Genomic DNA, 16,146 nt, shown 5'->3' on the forward strand with positions numbered 1-16,146 from the left:
TGAGTTTTGTCAAATGCTTTTTCTGAATGTAATGAGATATGGTTTTTCTTTTTTCACTCCCAGTGTGGAATTACACTGATTAACTTTCAAATGTTTCCTCTATGGTATCAATTTCATGGGCATAAAATATTTCATAATATTCCCTTTTTTAAAAAAAAAAAAGTCTATAGGACCCATGCTGGTATCTCCCCTTTCGTTTCCTTTTTAAAAAAATTGTATTGGAGTATAGTTGATTTCCCCTTTCATTTCTGATATTGATAATTTCTGTTTTTGTTTTTTTCCTGATCAGTCTGGTTAGAAGTTTATCAATTTCATCGATATTTTCAAAGAGCCAGCTTCTGATTTTTCTTTTTTGTTTCCTATTTCACTGATTTCTGTTCTTATTCTTCTTTCTTCTTTTCTTGCACGTGTAGTTACTTAATTTGGAAAGTAAAAGTTAATTAGCTGGAGACCCTACATTCTTTCTAATACGTGTTTCAAGCTATAAATTTCCCTCTAAATATTGTCTGAGCTGTAGCCCACAAATTTTGATATGTTGTGATTTTCATTTTCATTCTAGCCAAGATATTTTCTAATTTCCCTTACAATTTATTCTTAGGCATATTGATAAATATATTTAAGTGTGCTGTTCTTATTTTTCTTTTATTGATGTCTAGGTTAATTCCATTGTGGTCAGAAAATACATGTCTTGTATGATTTCAATGCCCCTTAAGTTTAGTGAGACTTGTAAGAAGCAGGTGTACCTCTTCCTTGCTCACTTTCCTCTTCTGCTGGTTGGATACAGATAGCAAGGCCCTGGGTGATGATATAGCCACAAGATGAAAAAGTCTTAGACTTGAATCACTACACGGAAGAAAGAAGCCACTTACCTGGAACACTCAACTTGGTCTATACATGAGCAAGAAATAACCTATTTTTTGAACCATTACAGGTTTGGTTCTGTTTGTTATATCAGTTTAGCTTACCCTGATTAAAATGCTGCCTATTTTTTGAAGGCTCCCCTCTACCTCCCACTTCCCTGAGTTTTTCACAAAACACATGATCTACATTTCAGTTCACGCTATCTAAAGCATACCCATCACATCTACTCAATATTTTCATGTCTTACATTAATAAGTAAAACCTTCACATAAATAAAAATATATAGGAAGTTTACTGCACCAGCCAAGTTTTTTTAAAATAAATTTTTATTGAAGTATAGCATGTACACAGAACTGTGTGCCAAGAAATATACTACCTATATATACATTATATATAATTCATATATCTGCAGAAATTTATAAAGCTGTACAATTGGGGCATTTTCTTCCATTCCAATATCTTCTTTCTTACTTGCTATTTTTGGAGCCCTAGTAATCAAAAAAGTCAAGAAAAACAAGTGAAAAAAAAGGCAGCCAGAGTGTATCACAGAGAGGCTCTTCCAAGAAGTCTGAACTCAAGGCTAGAAAGCCAAAGCTGGTCCTTTTCAATCACCTATATGCTCCTCAGTTCCTCTGCCACACTCCTACAGTGCTACCTTTTCCCATTTTTTTTAATGGAAAGAGGATATAATATAGGTAGGGAAGAATGTAAAGAGAGAAGCTACATCATCTCCTTTCCTAGAATAAATACCAGGCTCCAGCGCTGCTGCTGGCCCTTGTGGCATCTTTGATAAATTAAAAAAAAAACTCTCTAAAAAGGACTCCTTTCTCAAGTCACCTTACTTCCCACCTGACAGATACTTGTTGTAATATAACTATATTAATTTTATTCATAAGAACACCTTCCTGCCACTTGCTAGAAAGTTGTATAGAAGAGCCCCCAATGTCTGTGATGTGAATAGCATCTTCTGGACGTGGCACTGTTCTTTTCTGTCCAGTCCACATGCTGCACTTGGCCTCAGGCTGTAGGCCAAGTTGTAGCTTTGATTTCTTTTTTTTTTTAATGCATCAGGGTTATTTTTTTAAAATACTTCTTAAATTGAAGAATCATATACATACAGAATTAAAAGGGAGATGTACCTAAAAGAAGTAAAACAACAACAAAACAAAAACAAGAACCACGAGTTTACACAGGAAGAAATGTAACAAGTTCAGAATCTCAAAAACACATAAATGATACAAGAAACACCATAAGCAAAAATAAACACCTAAATTTGCATGGGCCTACTGGAATAGGGTCAAAGTGAAAATTCCAAACAAGTTGAATTATACACGAGTGATAGGACCAATAAGAACTCGATTTCCTATTTCATGCTAATGGAAAACAAGGAAAGGATACTGAAAATCTGGGAATATTTCTGGGTGGTCCACTGTAGCTATACAGTGGAGTGGGCGTTGGCCACAATATCAGAAAGGGTAAATGTCATTCCAAGTTTTGGAAGAGGTAAAAAATGGTGACAACTTCTAGGGCCAGGAAAGGCCCTAGAATAGATCCTTATTTATAATGATAATGTTTTTTAAGCCTTTTGGAAGAGAACATTGTTCACTACGTATCAACAGGTTTGACTTAACTTCATGAACTTTTGGGGGCAGTTACCTGACTAGGGAAATGCAGGACTTCAGCAAGGAATGTAAGATCCCATGATATTCTTATAGACAAACTTGGAGAGAAACGGGCTGATAGATGAATCAGTAAATTGCTGAAACTCTTACCTAATGGGTGCTGATTAATAGATTGGGCAATTTGTATCACATCAAAGAGCAGTTTCTCAGGCCACTGTCCTCAGACTTGTTTCATTCAATACTGTTTACCTATCAAACTTTGGAGTGACCAAAAAGAATAAGATAGCATATATATCTTAGATGAATCCAAAAACATTTCAAAAGGTTAATAAATCTAACACAAGAAAACTTAGAATAAATGAAGGTCCTGCAAAGCAGGTTAAACAAAACACCAACTGCACAAGTGTAGGATGGGGAAAGACTATTAACAGCAGTAAAAATAATTAACCTCAGAGACTGAAACAGTTTCATGTGGGTGTCAGAAAAGCTAGTTCAGTATGTGAGTGTTAAACAGAAGAACAGAAGAGCATTAACTAGAACAAAAGGTAACAGTTCTACTACCTATAAATGTTCAGTTCTGGGTTGTATACTTTAAGATACAGAAAACTAGGGCTTCCCTGGTGGTGCAGTGGTTGAGAATCTGCCTGCCAATGCAGGGGACACAGGTTCGAGCCCTGGTCTGGGAAGATCCCACATGCCGTGGAGCAACTAGGCCCGTGAGCCACAGCTACTGAGCCCGCACGTCTGGAGCCTGTGCTCCGCAACAAGAGGCCGCGACAGTGAGAGGCCTGCGCACCGCGATGAAGAGTGGCCCCCACTCGCCTCAACTAGAGAAAGCCCTCACACAGAAACGAAGACCCAACACAGCTAAAAATAAATTAATTAATTTAAAGTAAAAAAAAAAAAAAAAAAAAAAAAAAAAAAAAAAAAAAAAAAAAGATACAGAAAACTAGAGCCTTTGCAGAATTGGGGTTTGAATGGTAAAGACAATTGAAGCCACAATGTATCAGTGAAATAACTGGTGACAGAAAAGAGAAGATACTGGGAGTCATCATAACAGCGGTGGTTAAACGCTTGGCCCCAAGGGGTTCATAAGACAAATGATAGGAAGAAACAGAACCAACCAGGACAGGCAGAGCTGCCCCAAAATGGAGGTAGATTCTGGTCCCCGGAGAATCAGATCAGAGGCCCATCTGGTATTCAGGGATTTTCCAACTTTGAGATTTCATAAATATGTATTTAAAGATCTGTCCAGTTATAAAATTACTCTCTTTGAAGAATACACAAATGACAATTCTTCAGAACTACTATGTTAAAACTTTTGAGGATGTAAAACTACAAAACATTCAGAGTTTGCTTTATGGGCCACAATTTCTCTCTCAAATTGACAAACATTTGTGAGTGTGTTGCTTTCTGATGTGAAATTTTCCCAAGTGTTAAAGCAGCCAGCATTGACGTGTAAACTTTTGATTGTGAAAGACATTTGACTAGCGTACTGTATACGCTGTTATATCATAATAGGGAACATTGTCTTAACTGCCAGATTCATGTGTGTCCCTACCTGAAAAAGCCAACAGCCCTAAAAAATATTATATAAATATATACAAACATGGGTTCTTAGAAAGGAGTTGCTTCCTTTTCAAAGATAATTTTACACAGCCAATCTTCCAGGTGTATTTAACTTATGGCTTTATTTATATAATTTAGGTTACCCATAACTATTTGAAAATATGTGGCGTGAACCTAATTCTAACTGATTTCAACTTGTCTTAGTTAAAGGTATGTCTTGGTACACTACACAAAAGCTCTAGGCATAACTACTGCATAGCTGAGATTCCCTTAAGACCATTTCAACATTCATTCTCAGAGATCACATAAAACATGAATAAATCCATGTAATACATGAAAGAAATTTGCTGTTCCACAGAACTATATCCTAGAATCATCAGGGATTTAAAAGGAAACTTTTTCATGATTTGCCTTAAAAGAAATTATTTACTGTTTGTCAACATTTTATCTATATTACCTCCTAGAATATTTACATCAATTTTCTTTGGAAAAGCAAGAATTAACCTTGGCATACCATTTTGCATAAGGACCAAACCTGTTCTTTTTGTTCTTATACTTTTTCATACCTTTCAATCTCAGAGTGGAAATAAAATCTCTCAGAAAGGGAATGTACATAGTTACTGTTCAGTCAATTACTAGTCCCTGATTATACCAAGAAGGTATGAATTAAAAATATATTGGAAGAAAAATAGTTCATTCATAACACAATAAGAAATATAAAATAAGTAAATTAGCAAATGGAATTGTAATAAAAGGTACAAAAGGGGAGCTTACCTAGATGATGTATTGTTGTCCAAAAGGACTCTCTTTTGGCCACTGGAAAAAGCATCTATGAGAAAATACTTGAGCCAATTCCTTGCCTGATCAAGAAATTCACTACCTTCTATATTCCTAAAGGCAGGTCTTTGAAGTCATCAAAATTAAGCTAAAAAGTGTCTAATTTAGGGGGGTTATTAAGATTTGTATTCATGTAGAATAAGCCACTTACAAACCTATTTTCCTTTACATTAACTATAAACACTGGTACCTCATATTTCAGATGAGATCTGGGCATCATAAAATCAGAGTCACAAGATGCTCTTACATAAACATTTAGAAATCCAGTAACTTCTGATTTAAATGGTGCTTTTAGAAGGGAAACAATAATGACATTTATTAAAGCCTGCCTTTAACCATGAAAGTCCCTGGAATAAAAGCAAAAGTACTGCCAAGAAGCCACAGGTATTTAACACATGCACAGAGAAAAATACGATTTTGAAGGGTGCAGTGACCTTCTTCTCTGCCTCCATTAATGAATGGGCTGTAAGATTAAAGGTTAATAGCAGTATAAATACTATAATTACATAATGTTGGGTTCGTTTGTCTTTCATGTTTACAAGAAACCTTTTTGTTCCTGTACTTTTAAGGCCTTGTATGGTCTGCCAGCCACTGCCTTTCTTGTCACCAGAGTTCTCAGCGGGTTTACAAGTGGATGTACCCAAGACTGCCATCTGGTGGAAATGATAGAAATCGAAATGGTTTTTGTAAGTGATTAATTAAGTCAGTTGTCTACTAAGAAGGTATGAATTAAAAATATATTTTAAGAACTTTTTTTTTTTTTAGATTCCATATGTATGTCAGCATACGGTATTTGTTTCTCTCTTTCTGACTTACTTCACTCTGTATGACAGTGGCATGGACATATATACACTACCAAATGTAAAATAGCTAGCTAGTGGGAAGCAGCTGCATAGCACAGGGAGATCAGCTCGGTGCTTTGTGTCCACCTAGAGGGATGGGATAGGGAGGGTGGGAGGGAGATGCAAGAGGGAGGAGATATGGGGATATATGTATATGTATAGCTGATTCACGTTGTTATACAGCAGAAACTAACACACCATTGTAAAGGAATTATACTCCAATAAAGATGTTAAAAAAAAAAAAAGAAGTCATGAGGATGTAATGTACAGGAGGGTGATTATAGTTAATAATACTGTATTGCCTATTTGAAAGTTGCAAAGAGTAAATTTTAAAAGTCCTTATCGTTAGAAAAAATTGTAACTATATATGCAGACATGTTAACTAGAGTTATTTTGGTGATCATTTTGCAATATATACAAATATTGAATTGTTATGTTGTACACCTGAAACTAATATAATGTTATATGTCAATCATACCTCAATAAAAAAAACTGTAAAAACTAAAAAAAAAAAAAAAAAAAAAGAGAGAGACGATGGGAAAACAAACAAACAAAAAAGACTGGCTTATGTATTAGCTACTGAGGGAATAATGGAAAATATTACATTAGAGTTTTGCACTATAGTAATACTCCAAGTAAGTTCTATTTGTATTATATATTTATATATATATAAAACTTATATTTATTTATAATAAAATGGTCAAAATCGTAAAAGAAAATATATGTACTTACTCAGAATGTGAAAAGGCTGTCTAAGTATACAACTGAAGGTTCAAACTGTTAAAGAAAATGATAAAATTCTAAAACTACTGAATGTAAAATTCAAGAGACACTTCTCAAAACTCATCAAATTGAACACCTAAGATCTTTGCAGTTTACTTCATGTAAATTTTCCTTCAATTTTTTTAAAAAAAGTAAAACAAAAAATACACCCCACTCTATTCTTAAAACAGCATATGGAGAATAAAAGATAATTATTTTTGACCAAGGAGAACTATCCAGTACTCCTCAGATGACAGCATCTTAGCTCTCTCTAGTGACTCTCCAATCATAGTGATTAGAAAGCCTTTATTCTGCTTATAGGAAAAGCTGGCATAGAAACAAAAAGTTATTGTGTAAGAAAAAGCACAGACACAGAGTAGCATGATATAAGATTTTCTGGGGAAAAATCCTGTCATTGAGCTTGTAGCTTTTCAGCAATTAGGAGGTTTCAGTATCAGTTAGATGTGTTTTGTTTGGTCCCATCCATGCCTTGACATCCTTATTTAAACAAACACACAAACAGTATTGAAAGGTAACTGGTGAACTCAGGAAAATAATTTGTGACATATGTAACAGAATAATGGCTAATTTCCTAAATACATAAAGGGCTCTCACAAATCAATAAAAAAAATGATCAATGTGTTAATAGAAAAGAAGCAACTTATGTGAACAAGCTTTGATAAGAGACATACAATTACCAAAACGAGAAAAAAATTCAGTCTCACTAGTAATCGAATAATTGAGAATTAAATCAAGAAAATCACAAATAACAATATTTTACCCACAAGATTGGCAATGTGCAATACTGGCAAGAAAGCAGAAAACATGAGCATTGTTGTTGTATACTGTTGGGATTATAAATTGGTGCCTGCTTCCTGGAAGGCAACCCAGAACCACTGAATTCATTTAGTTTCTGTATTTTATTTTTTAATTCAAAATTTTATTAAAAATTCAAACATACAGAAAGTTACATAAAAGAATGTAAGACACCCTTACTTACTACTCAGATTTAACAGATGTTAACATTTTTATAACTTTATTTTTGAGGGAGGAGAAAATAAAACTCTCACCCTTCCCAATGCTTCTGAAGCAGTAACTACTGTCCTAAGTTACTGTGTGTTTTTCCCATGCATGTTTTATACATATTGTGTGTCTATAAATTACATATCATACTCCATCAACTTTAAAATTTCATTATTTACGCAGCATTCCTTTATGTATAACTAAGAAAAAATGCCGCCAATTAAACCATGAAACAATCCTTTAATAACACTTAGGATTATTTTATACTTATTGTAACAGAGGTTTTTAAGACTTAGACTTTGACAAAACCTAATTATGAAATTAAAATATGAACAGTTATGACAAGTTGGTGCAACTATGCCACGACAGCTGCCTAGCCAATGGCAATTGTAAGATGTCATTGATTTAAGACACTTCTCAATTTCAAAGATACTAAAATATTTTTTTTAAAAAGTTCACTTAGAAATATATTTTGGAGATTTAAGCTTTTCCATAAATGACATCCTTTTGGAACTTGCTATTTCCCTCAGCATTATGTTTTCAAACTATAAAAAGATGGCTCACCGCCTAAGGAAGCAAAGTCAGTAGCAACTAGCCGCTTCTAGAGCACAGGATTCTCTTCTTATACCAGCCTTCCCCCCATTTCTCTAAGTGCCGCAGGAAAAAAAAATTGATCTATGCTAAAAGGGACTAGTAGGGAGAGTTATTCCTCCGTGGTAATGTCTGCCTTTAAACAGGAAAACTTTCTAGAGACAGTCACTTCAAAGGCCCAGGAATTAACATATTTGTCAGTTGGGGCTAAGGTGATACAAGTGAGGCACTTGCCTTGGAGACAAAATATAAGGGGTGCCTAAATTTGGTAATCAAGATAAATATTTTAATGCCAACAGTTAAAAGAATCAAAATGAATGCAAAAACCATGACACACGAAATATCAAAAAATTTAAAGTGACAATTATTACTTAATTTTCCTTTTGCCTTAAGCTCCAACAGAGCATGCCAGGGCACTCTTACTGGTCCAATCTTATAGGGGAAGGAAGGAGGTCAGAATGATGGATGTGATTACCAGGCTACAGTTTAAAATGTAAATATGCGGGACTTCCCTGGTGGCGCAGTGGTTAAGAATCCACCTGCCAATGCAGGGTACATGGGTTCGATCCCTGGTCTGGGGAGATCCCGCATGCCGTGGAGCAACTAAGCCCGTGTGCCACAACTACTGAGCCCGAGGGCCACAACTACCGAAGCCCGTGTGCCTAGAGCCTGTGCTCCACAAGAGAAGCCACCACAATGAGAAGCCCACGCACTGCAACAAAGAGTAAGCCCCCGCTCACTACAACTAGAGAAAGCCCGTGCGCAGCAATGAAGACTCAATGCAGCCAAAAATAAATAAATAAATAAAATGTAAATATGCAACAGGAACACACAAAGTAATCTTCATAGGTAAGGTGAACAGTTTTCAGTATTAGATCTCCAAAACGGATGCAGGCTACTAAGAATTACAGAATGTAGATTATTGATTGTATTTTTATTAAAAGTAACTAGGTTTATATAAGATGAAGACAATGCATGCCTGCCAGGTATCAGCATTTATGAGGCTACAGTAATTAAAATGGTATCATATTTGCATAGGATTAGACAAAAAGACAACAGAACTGAACTTAGAAACTAGAAATGAATCATACACGTATGGGAAATTGGTATTGGACAGGGCTGGCTTGGTGTTGGCACAATTAACCTGTTTGCAAAAAAAAAAAAAAGAAAGGATTATTTCATACCACATACAACAGTAAGTTCAGGATGAAATAAAAATCTAAATATATGTGCTTGGGAGGTGGGAAGAAGACTCTAAAACTCCTGAAAGAAAACTGAGAATACAGAACTTGAGATGACAATGACTTCTTAAGACAGTAACACAAACCATAAAGAAAAAGATGGATAAATAACAAAAAACTCCATACACAAAGTAAAAGAATGAAGACTGGGTTTTGCAAAACATGTAACAAAGGACTAGTATCCTCACTACATAAAAAAAAAAAACTACAAATAAATGAGAAAAACACAACCCCAAAGAAAAATGGGTAAAAGCCATGTGCATTCAATTCAAAGAGGAAACTCAAATGGCCAACACATACAGGAAAAGATGTCTCCCTCACATGTAATTGTAAATGCAAATTAGATATTATTTCACATTCAACTGACTGGCAAATTTAAAGCCTGACTATTTGCTGAGTGTTACTGAGGATAGGGAGGGACAGAGGAACAGAAATTTTCATACATTTCTAGTGAAAGTATGTTAGTACACCTTTGGTATAATGCATTTGCAATATTAACTTGAAGATATGCATACTCTATATCCCATTAATTTGATTTCTAGGCAAATACTAGAGAAACACTAGTACACGTGCTCAAGGGACATATGCCAGGATGCCCACTGCATTCGTTTTTTAAATATTAAAAAGTTGCAAATAATCTAAATCTCTCTCAATGCGGGAATGGATAAATACATTGTGGTGCGGTCACACAAAGGAATACTACACCAGTTTATTTTTTGAACCATTAGCTTGTTTTATGGAAGAGGGGGATGTAGAGGTACTAATGTGAGCAGATAAATTCAAATCTGACGCTGGGAATAACACTCTTTCCTCCCCAATACTCCCTGAAAACTCAAAGCTAACCAAAGGTGGTATGTGGCTGTGTAGCTGACTCTTGCTCCAACCCAACACCCCCTTCCCCACCTTTATAAATATAGTTGAATAACAATACTTGGGTAGATCACCAAATCAAAACCTGTAAATATTGTTCACAGCTCAAACACTGTTCTTATCGAGTTTCCTTTCTTGTAAAAGAGTAATGTCTAGTTTCCTTTGCCTAAGTCACGTGTACACTCTCTGAGCCTACTGATTTTCAAACTTTTCAAAGAACCTTTATTCAAATGAAATATTAGATGGAATCCCAACAAATAACAGAAAAAAAGCAGAACCACTCTGGAGAACCGGTACCCTAGAACTTCCTCTAGTAATCATAACATTGTAGGGAGAGTTTAAACTACATGAAAATTCTCAAGACTATTAGCTTATTTTTGACTATACAGAATTTAAAAATGTGAACTCTTCATGAAAAGCTTTGTAGATTCCAAAAGAAACTATAACAATTAAAACCACTGACTTTCTTTTCAGGAGTATTCTTCAATAGCATCAAAGTGCTACAATAATTATAACCAGTCTTATCTAAGACTAATTTTTTTAAATAAATAAATAAGGGAGAAGATACCATTGCCAGGAAAGCCAGCAAGAAGCGAGAATCAGTAGCTATGCTGCCTGAAAAGCACCTTACTCTGTATTAGTAGCTACACTGTTTTACTTCCAATTACAATGTAACATACATAAGTCACCAAAACAATGGGCAAAAATAAACACTTGCTTAGCATTTTCATTAAGGTTTACAGAATAATCCCCAAAATTGAATAGAAAAAAAAACTCTTACACAGCAACTGAGTATAAAAAGTAACTCTCAGGATTGCTTTGAAATAACTTAAATTCTAGTCTTAATGATTAATTAGCTTTTGACTATCTTACAGATTTTACGCACATTGTGCATTGTTTTAATATGTGAAAATCACATGGTATTTTTTCAATAATACTATTTAGCTACCCAAAACAGAATGTGTCCTAAAATCTTTATCAAATTCTTTCCCTTATCAAACCAGACTAATTCCAAAATACAAATAAAGGCAATTTGGAAGAAGAAATATAAATACGAGATGTCATTTAAAAATGCAATCTAAATTCAGGAGAAGGATAAGATTTGGCTAGCAAAAGGAAATCAGTGGACATCTTCAGGTTAACTTCAACGACTGAAGCTGAATACTCAGTTTAACTCAAGCAACATAAATTGCTTGACAGACCATGAAAAGACAAGACCCGACTGAATCCTACACATCTGAGAATAAACCTGGCTTAGGCAGAAATGAGAGTTGCAGTCATTCTTGGCTATCCAAACACACTTAAAACCAAAAAGCCAAGTAATAAGTATCTTAAGTAAATATTATAATTACGTAACTGGGTGAGAAATTTGTAACAGAAATTGAGTGCTTTTTCTTTTTTGGCCGCCCTAACCAGGGATCAAACCCATGCCCCCTGAAGTGGAAGTGCAGAGTCCTAACCACTGGACCCCCAGGGAATTCCCAAGAGTGCTTTTAAAAAAAAACACTTCCATGGTAACTTTCCCCAACCTTGTTGAATGTTCAGAAAATTTTAAAATCTAACAACAACAAAAAAAATTCAGCATAAAACCCTGATCCACTTAATCACCATTAAAAAAGAAAAGTCCTGTCTTTATCTGGCCCACCTGAAATGACATCTCAGTCATGGTAAAATGATTTTATTTAAAATATGAATTTAAAAATTCAATATTGAAGTGAGACCGTCTCAAAGAAATAACATAAATCTACAATAATTGAAGACCTCTTAAAAGATTTAAATAATTCAAATATATGCCATACAAAAATCAAACTCTACTGTTAAACAATCTTAAGTCATGAGTTTTCCAAGTTGAAACCCATCACAGGAATTTTCTGGGAGAAAAAAAAAAACCAACACAATATTAAAGCCTCCACCTTGTTTATCTTGCTAAGTATCAGTGTAACAGTAAACATATAAACACCACCTCTCTCCCCCAAGTAAATTTTATGTCAGATCTGTATGTCTTAAGATTCACTTACTATGACACTAATATTTGGAATAAACGACACTGTCAATTTGTCCAAAAGGATGAGACAGCAACTCTGAAAGTCTGGGGGTCCCAGAGAACCTTTCAAGGAGGTCCAAGAAATCAAAACTATTTTCTTAATAATACTATTACTTATTCTTTTTCAAAGTACTGACATTTGCACTGACTATGCAAAAGAAATGGGGGACAAAACTATAGGCACCCCAGCATGAACCAAAAAAGTAGCATCAAACTAGTCAATTTCAGTTAACAATGTTCTTTAGCAGTAAAAATTTCATTACACCTCTACCCTTGAGTACACATCTTTTTAATATCCTATATGATGAAATGAGAAGTACTGGCTATATAGTATGCTGTAGTGTGATGGCTGTCTCTTATGTGATTATTTGAGATGTGTGCTGAACTAGTAGCCACTTTTCATGAAAAATGTTTTTACTTGAAAGAATGACTCACAGACTATGGTTGTTCAGCAGACATTTTCTCTGAAATGAATGAAGAAAGCCCTGTCACTTAAGGAAAACAACTGACAATATTTGTTGCCAATGATAAAATTTCCCCTTTCAAATGAAAGTTAGAATTTTGAAAAATCTGTATCCATCACTGTGAGCTTGACAGCTTTCTAATACTTAAAAGATTTTTCTGATGAGATCAGTTATATTAACATTATAAACGTAGCATAATAAGATGTCAATGTTCTAAAGAACTGCATAATTCAATGAACCAGTATTTTCCAAATGACCAATGCATGATATTATAAAATCATGCAAAGTCAAAGATCTACTATCCACACTGCGAGACAGATCAAATGGATTTTAATGTAACAGAGAACAAAACTGATTGATAAAGTTTCAGATTTCACACTGCAACTAACCTTCAAGAAACTACCCATTCCGAAGTTTTGATAATGTATCAAAGAGGAATATCCACAATTATCTGAAGCTTTTAAAATACTCTCTTCCAATACATATTTGTGTGAGGCCAGATTTCTTCATATACTTCGAACACAGTGCCACACTGCAAGAAATTGAATGCAGAAGCAGATAGGAGAATCTAGTACAACATTAAAGGATTTACAAAAATGAAAACCAGTGCTACTTTGCACACTAAATTGTTTACAAAATATTTTCATAAAACAATGCTATTTATGTTAACAGGTAATGGTTTTATTTTTAATGAATTAAAATAGTATGTAAAATTTCTCGGTTTTAACTTCTAATACAATAAATATCAACAGATACAACCCACAAAAGCAAAAGTTCTTTGGGATCTTCAATTTTTAGAAATATAAATGGGTCCCGATACCAAAATGGTTGAGAACAGCTAGACTAGGGAATTCAGATTAATAAGTATTGAATATGGGTTTTTCTTTTGCTAACTCACACATTATTTATATTTCCAGGACCACCAAACCCCCTAAAAAAGATTTTTTTAAGTAGTATAAAAAATGTTTTTGGAGTGGATAAGGGGTTACTTAGTACTGTCCTTTAGAGTTTGGTTAATTCTTCCTTGGAATTATAATTCAACTACATGGTTTTGTATGGAATTTTTCATAATAAATATTCTAACTATATAAAATGTTTAAAATAACATTCAAAACTGGACTTTCATTTTTAAATATCATATGAAATAGTAATATGTCACACTGTTTTAATCAATTCTTTATTTAGGTAACAAGTTGGTTATGTTCACTGCATTGTATGAAACATCACAATATCATACTGGAAAGGTACTATCAGTACAGGGTTGGATCAGAGTGGACAGTTTGAACAACAAACCATTTTGCATTCTTCATTCCCTAGCTTTTAACAACCCCCCAAACCCAGTCAAGGGACAAACAGCTTTTAACATTATCATGTAAAGCACTTCAACTTACAAGGCTAAAATCTAAAGAATAAATAAAATATGTTGTGGCAATAATTCCTTTTTAGACCAAAAATCAGGTGCACAATAAATCAAATGATCAAGAAAGCTGTATTCAAATGTGTGGCTCTCCAGAAACAGCTTCAGGAAAATGTTACAGAAAATACCATGAATTCCATTTCACACAGGACCAGATGATGACTCATTTTAACTACACACAAGGGCAATTACATCCTGCTGAAACACAATTTAAACAGATAGAAAATGTTTACAAAGCATCCACAACATGTAAACCATGTACAAATGGATACATTCATTGCTTCTCCTACCCCAATAGCTTCTTTTAGATAAATATTTCACTCTTCATGTTCAGCATTAACTGGATACATGCAAAACTCAAAAGAATTCAAGGATTCAAGGTTATTGTAAAAATAGAATTAAACTAATAATCTTCAAGTACCTTATGTGACAGCCACTCCGTACCGTGCCCAATGTTATAAAATGAAAGGTTACTGAACCCATGAAAATATCTCTGTAATATTTCCTTAGATCTAAAATAGATAATTTTAAATGTATTTATAGTCATTTCAGTGTGATATTCTGAGCTTTTAAAATAACGTAAACAATTAAAAATTATACCAAATTACACAAAACTTGTTGTATCTTAAAAGCTGAAAAATTAAAACTATAGAAACCCACATGTAAAACAAAAATCACAATTTACATTATAAAGGCAAATCTCATTTAAAAAAATTTGCAGCAGTGAGATGTCAAAGCAAATTATAAATAGCTATAAATTAATCCATTTGGTTTCAAGAGATTTTTCTAGTGAGAGTTGAAGGATGTAGTAGGTACATGCATAAAATTTGTAAAGGTTTATAATATTATTGCCAAATACACTTTATCTTGAAGCAGGCAACATTACAATTTGGACATTATTGGAGAACCCAGTTTGGTAATACAGGTAAAATTGGAAAAAAATTAAATAACAATTAATAATAAATATAAATCCTATAGTAAATTGCTCAAATGAAATTTTAAGTCACAGAGCTGCAAAAGGCTTCCAACTTGGTGAACTGAAAAAAGGAACATCTCATACAATTCTTTACTCTTACATGCTTATATGTTGCGTGTCTTGTTTAAAAAAAAAAAAAAACACATAATGTATCTTCAGAGTACAGCTAACTATATTCCCATGCACCTCAGGCATATTCGTTATTTGTGGTGAAATAACTCCATTGGTTTCTAGGGTCAAAAGTTCAATATAGATGTAACCAGTATGCCTGAGGTTGGCAAAAAATACTGTAGTACAGGCAATGCTACAAGTGGCAATTACCAGAAAACACAAATATGAACAAATGATGGGAAATGCTAATGATTTTCTGCTCATATCACAAAACGCTGGGAATCCACAAGAATATTTTTTCCCTTGTACTGAAGAAAATTGTGATTAAAAGTTTTTTTCCCCCAATTTTCAGAATCAAAAGCATTTTAGAAGGCTTATAAGGCTACCATGGGTCTTCTAGATCTCCAGCACCCTACAGGAAGAGAAAAGGAAGAATATTGTTATTATTTACCTACACCACTTCCAGGTTGGACTGAATTTCAAAAGAAAACAAAATTAGATGAACAAGTTACCTTCCTTTCTTTGTTTGAAAAGGTAATTTTTACATAGAGGTGTGTGTACTGTACATTGTGTGTATACACACATGGATCTATCTAACATAGACAGATAACTGGTTGGGTTTTTTCTCCCCTTTCCACCAAATGCCTTCCTCTTTCTCAAACCACTTAAAAATATTCTGGCATTGGAAAAATAGATCAAAACATCAGCTACATCCGAAGATTCCAAAGTTTCAACTTATGGTACCTTAAGCAACTTTAGACACATGATAAATATAAAACATGAAAAAGATAAGTTAAAATGTTCTACATATACAAAATAATTGTTTTTAAAAACACTTTCCCATGTGACTGAGTCATCTGTATTTTAAAACTTCATTTTAACAAAAGACAAATTCATATGTGCCACTATTTAAAAT

General features: G+C 34.0%; 1 protein-coding gene and 1 long non-coding RNA gene across 2 annotated transcripts in view; both read right to left on the reverse strand.

Annotated features, from left to right (window-relative positions):
- Nucleotides 1-154: 154 nt before the first annotated feature.
- LOC309644265 lies at nucleotides 155-11,013 on the reverse strand. The gene is made up of 2 exons (XR_014254326.1): nucleotides 6,464-11,013; nucleotides 155-5,542 (listed from the first exon to the last, which is right to left on the reverse strand). It is a non-coding gene; the product is annotated as an uncharacterized lncRNA (long non-coding RNA).
- Nucleotides 11,014-13,886: 2,873 nt separating this feature from the next.
- The window catches only part of PPM1B (protein phosphatase, Mg2+/Mn2+ dependent 1B), an 80,374-nt gene continuing 78,114 nt past the window's right edge, over nucleotides 13,887-16,146 (reverse strand). The window contains exon 6 of the mRNA XM_082427806.1: nucleotides 13,887-15,642. Within this exon, the coding sequence (XP_082283932.1) occupies nucleotides 15,613-15,642 (30 nt within the window). The 3' untranslated portion in view covers nucleotides 13,887-15,612. The remainder of the gene's footprint in view (nucleotides 15,643-16,146) is intronic.

This window comes from Balaenoptera physalus (genome assembly GCF_965194825.1).
Source record: "Balaenoptera physalus genome assembly, chromosome: 15".
NCBI lineage: Eukaryota > Metazoa > Chordata > Mammalia > Artiodactyla > Balaenopteridae > Balaenoptera > Balaenoptera physalus.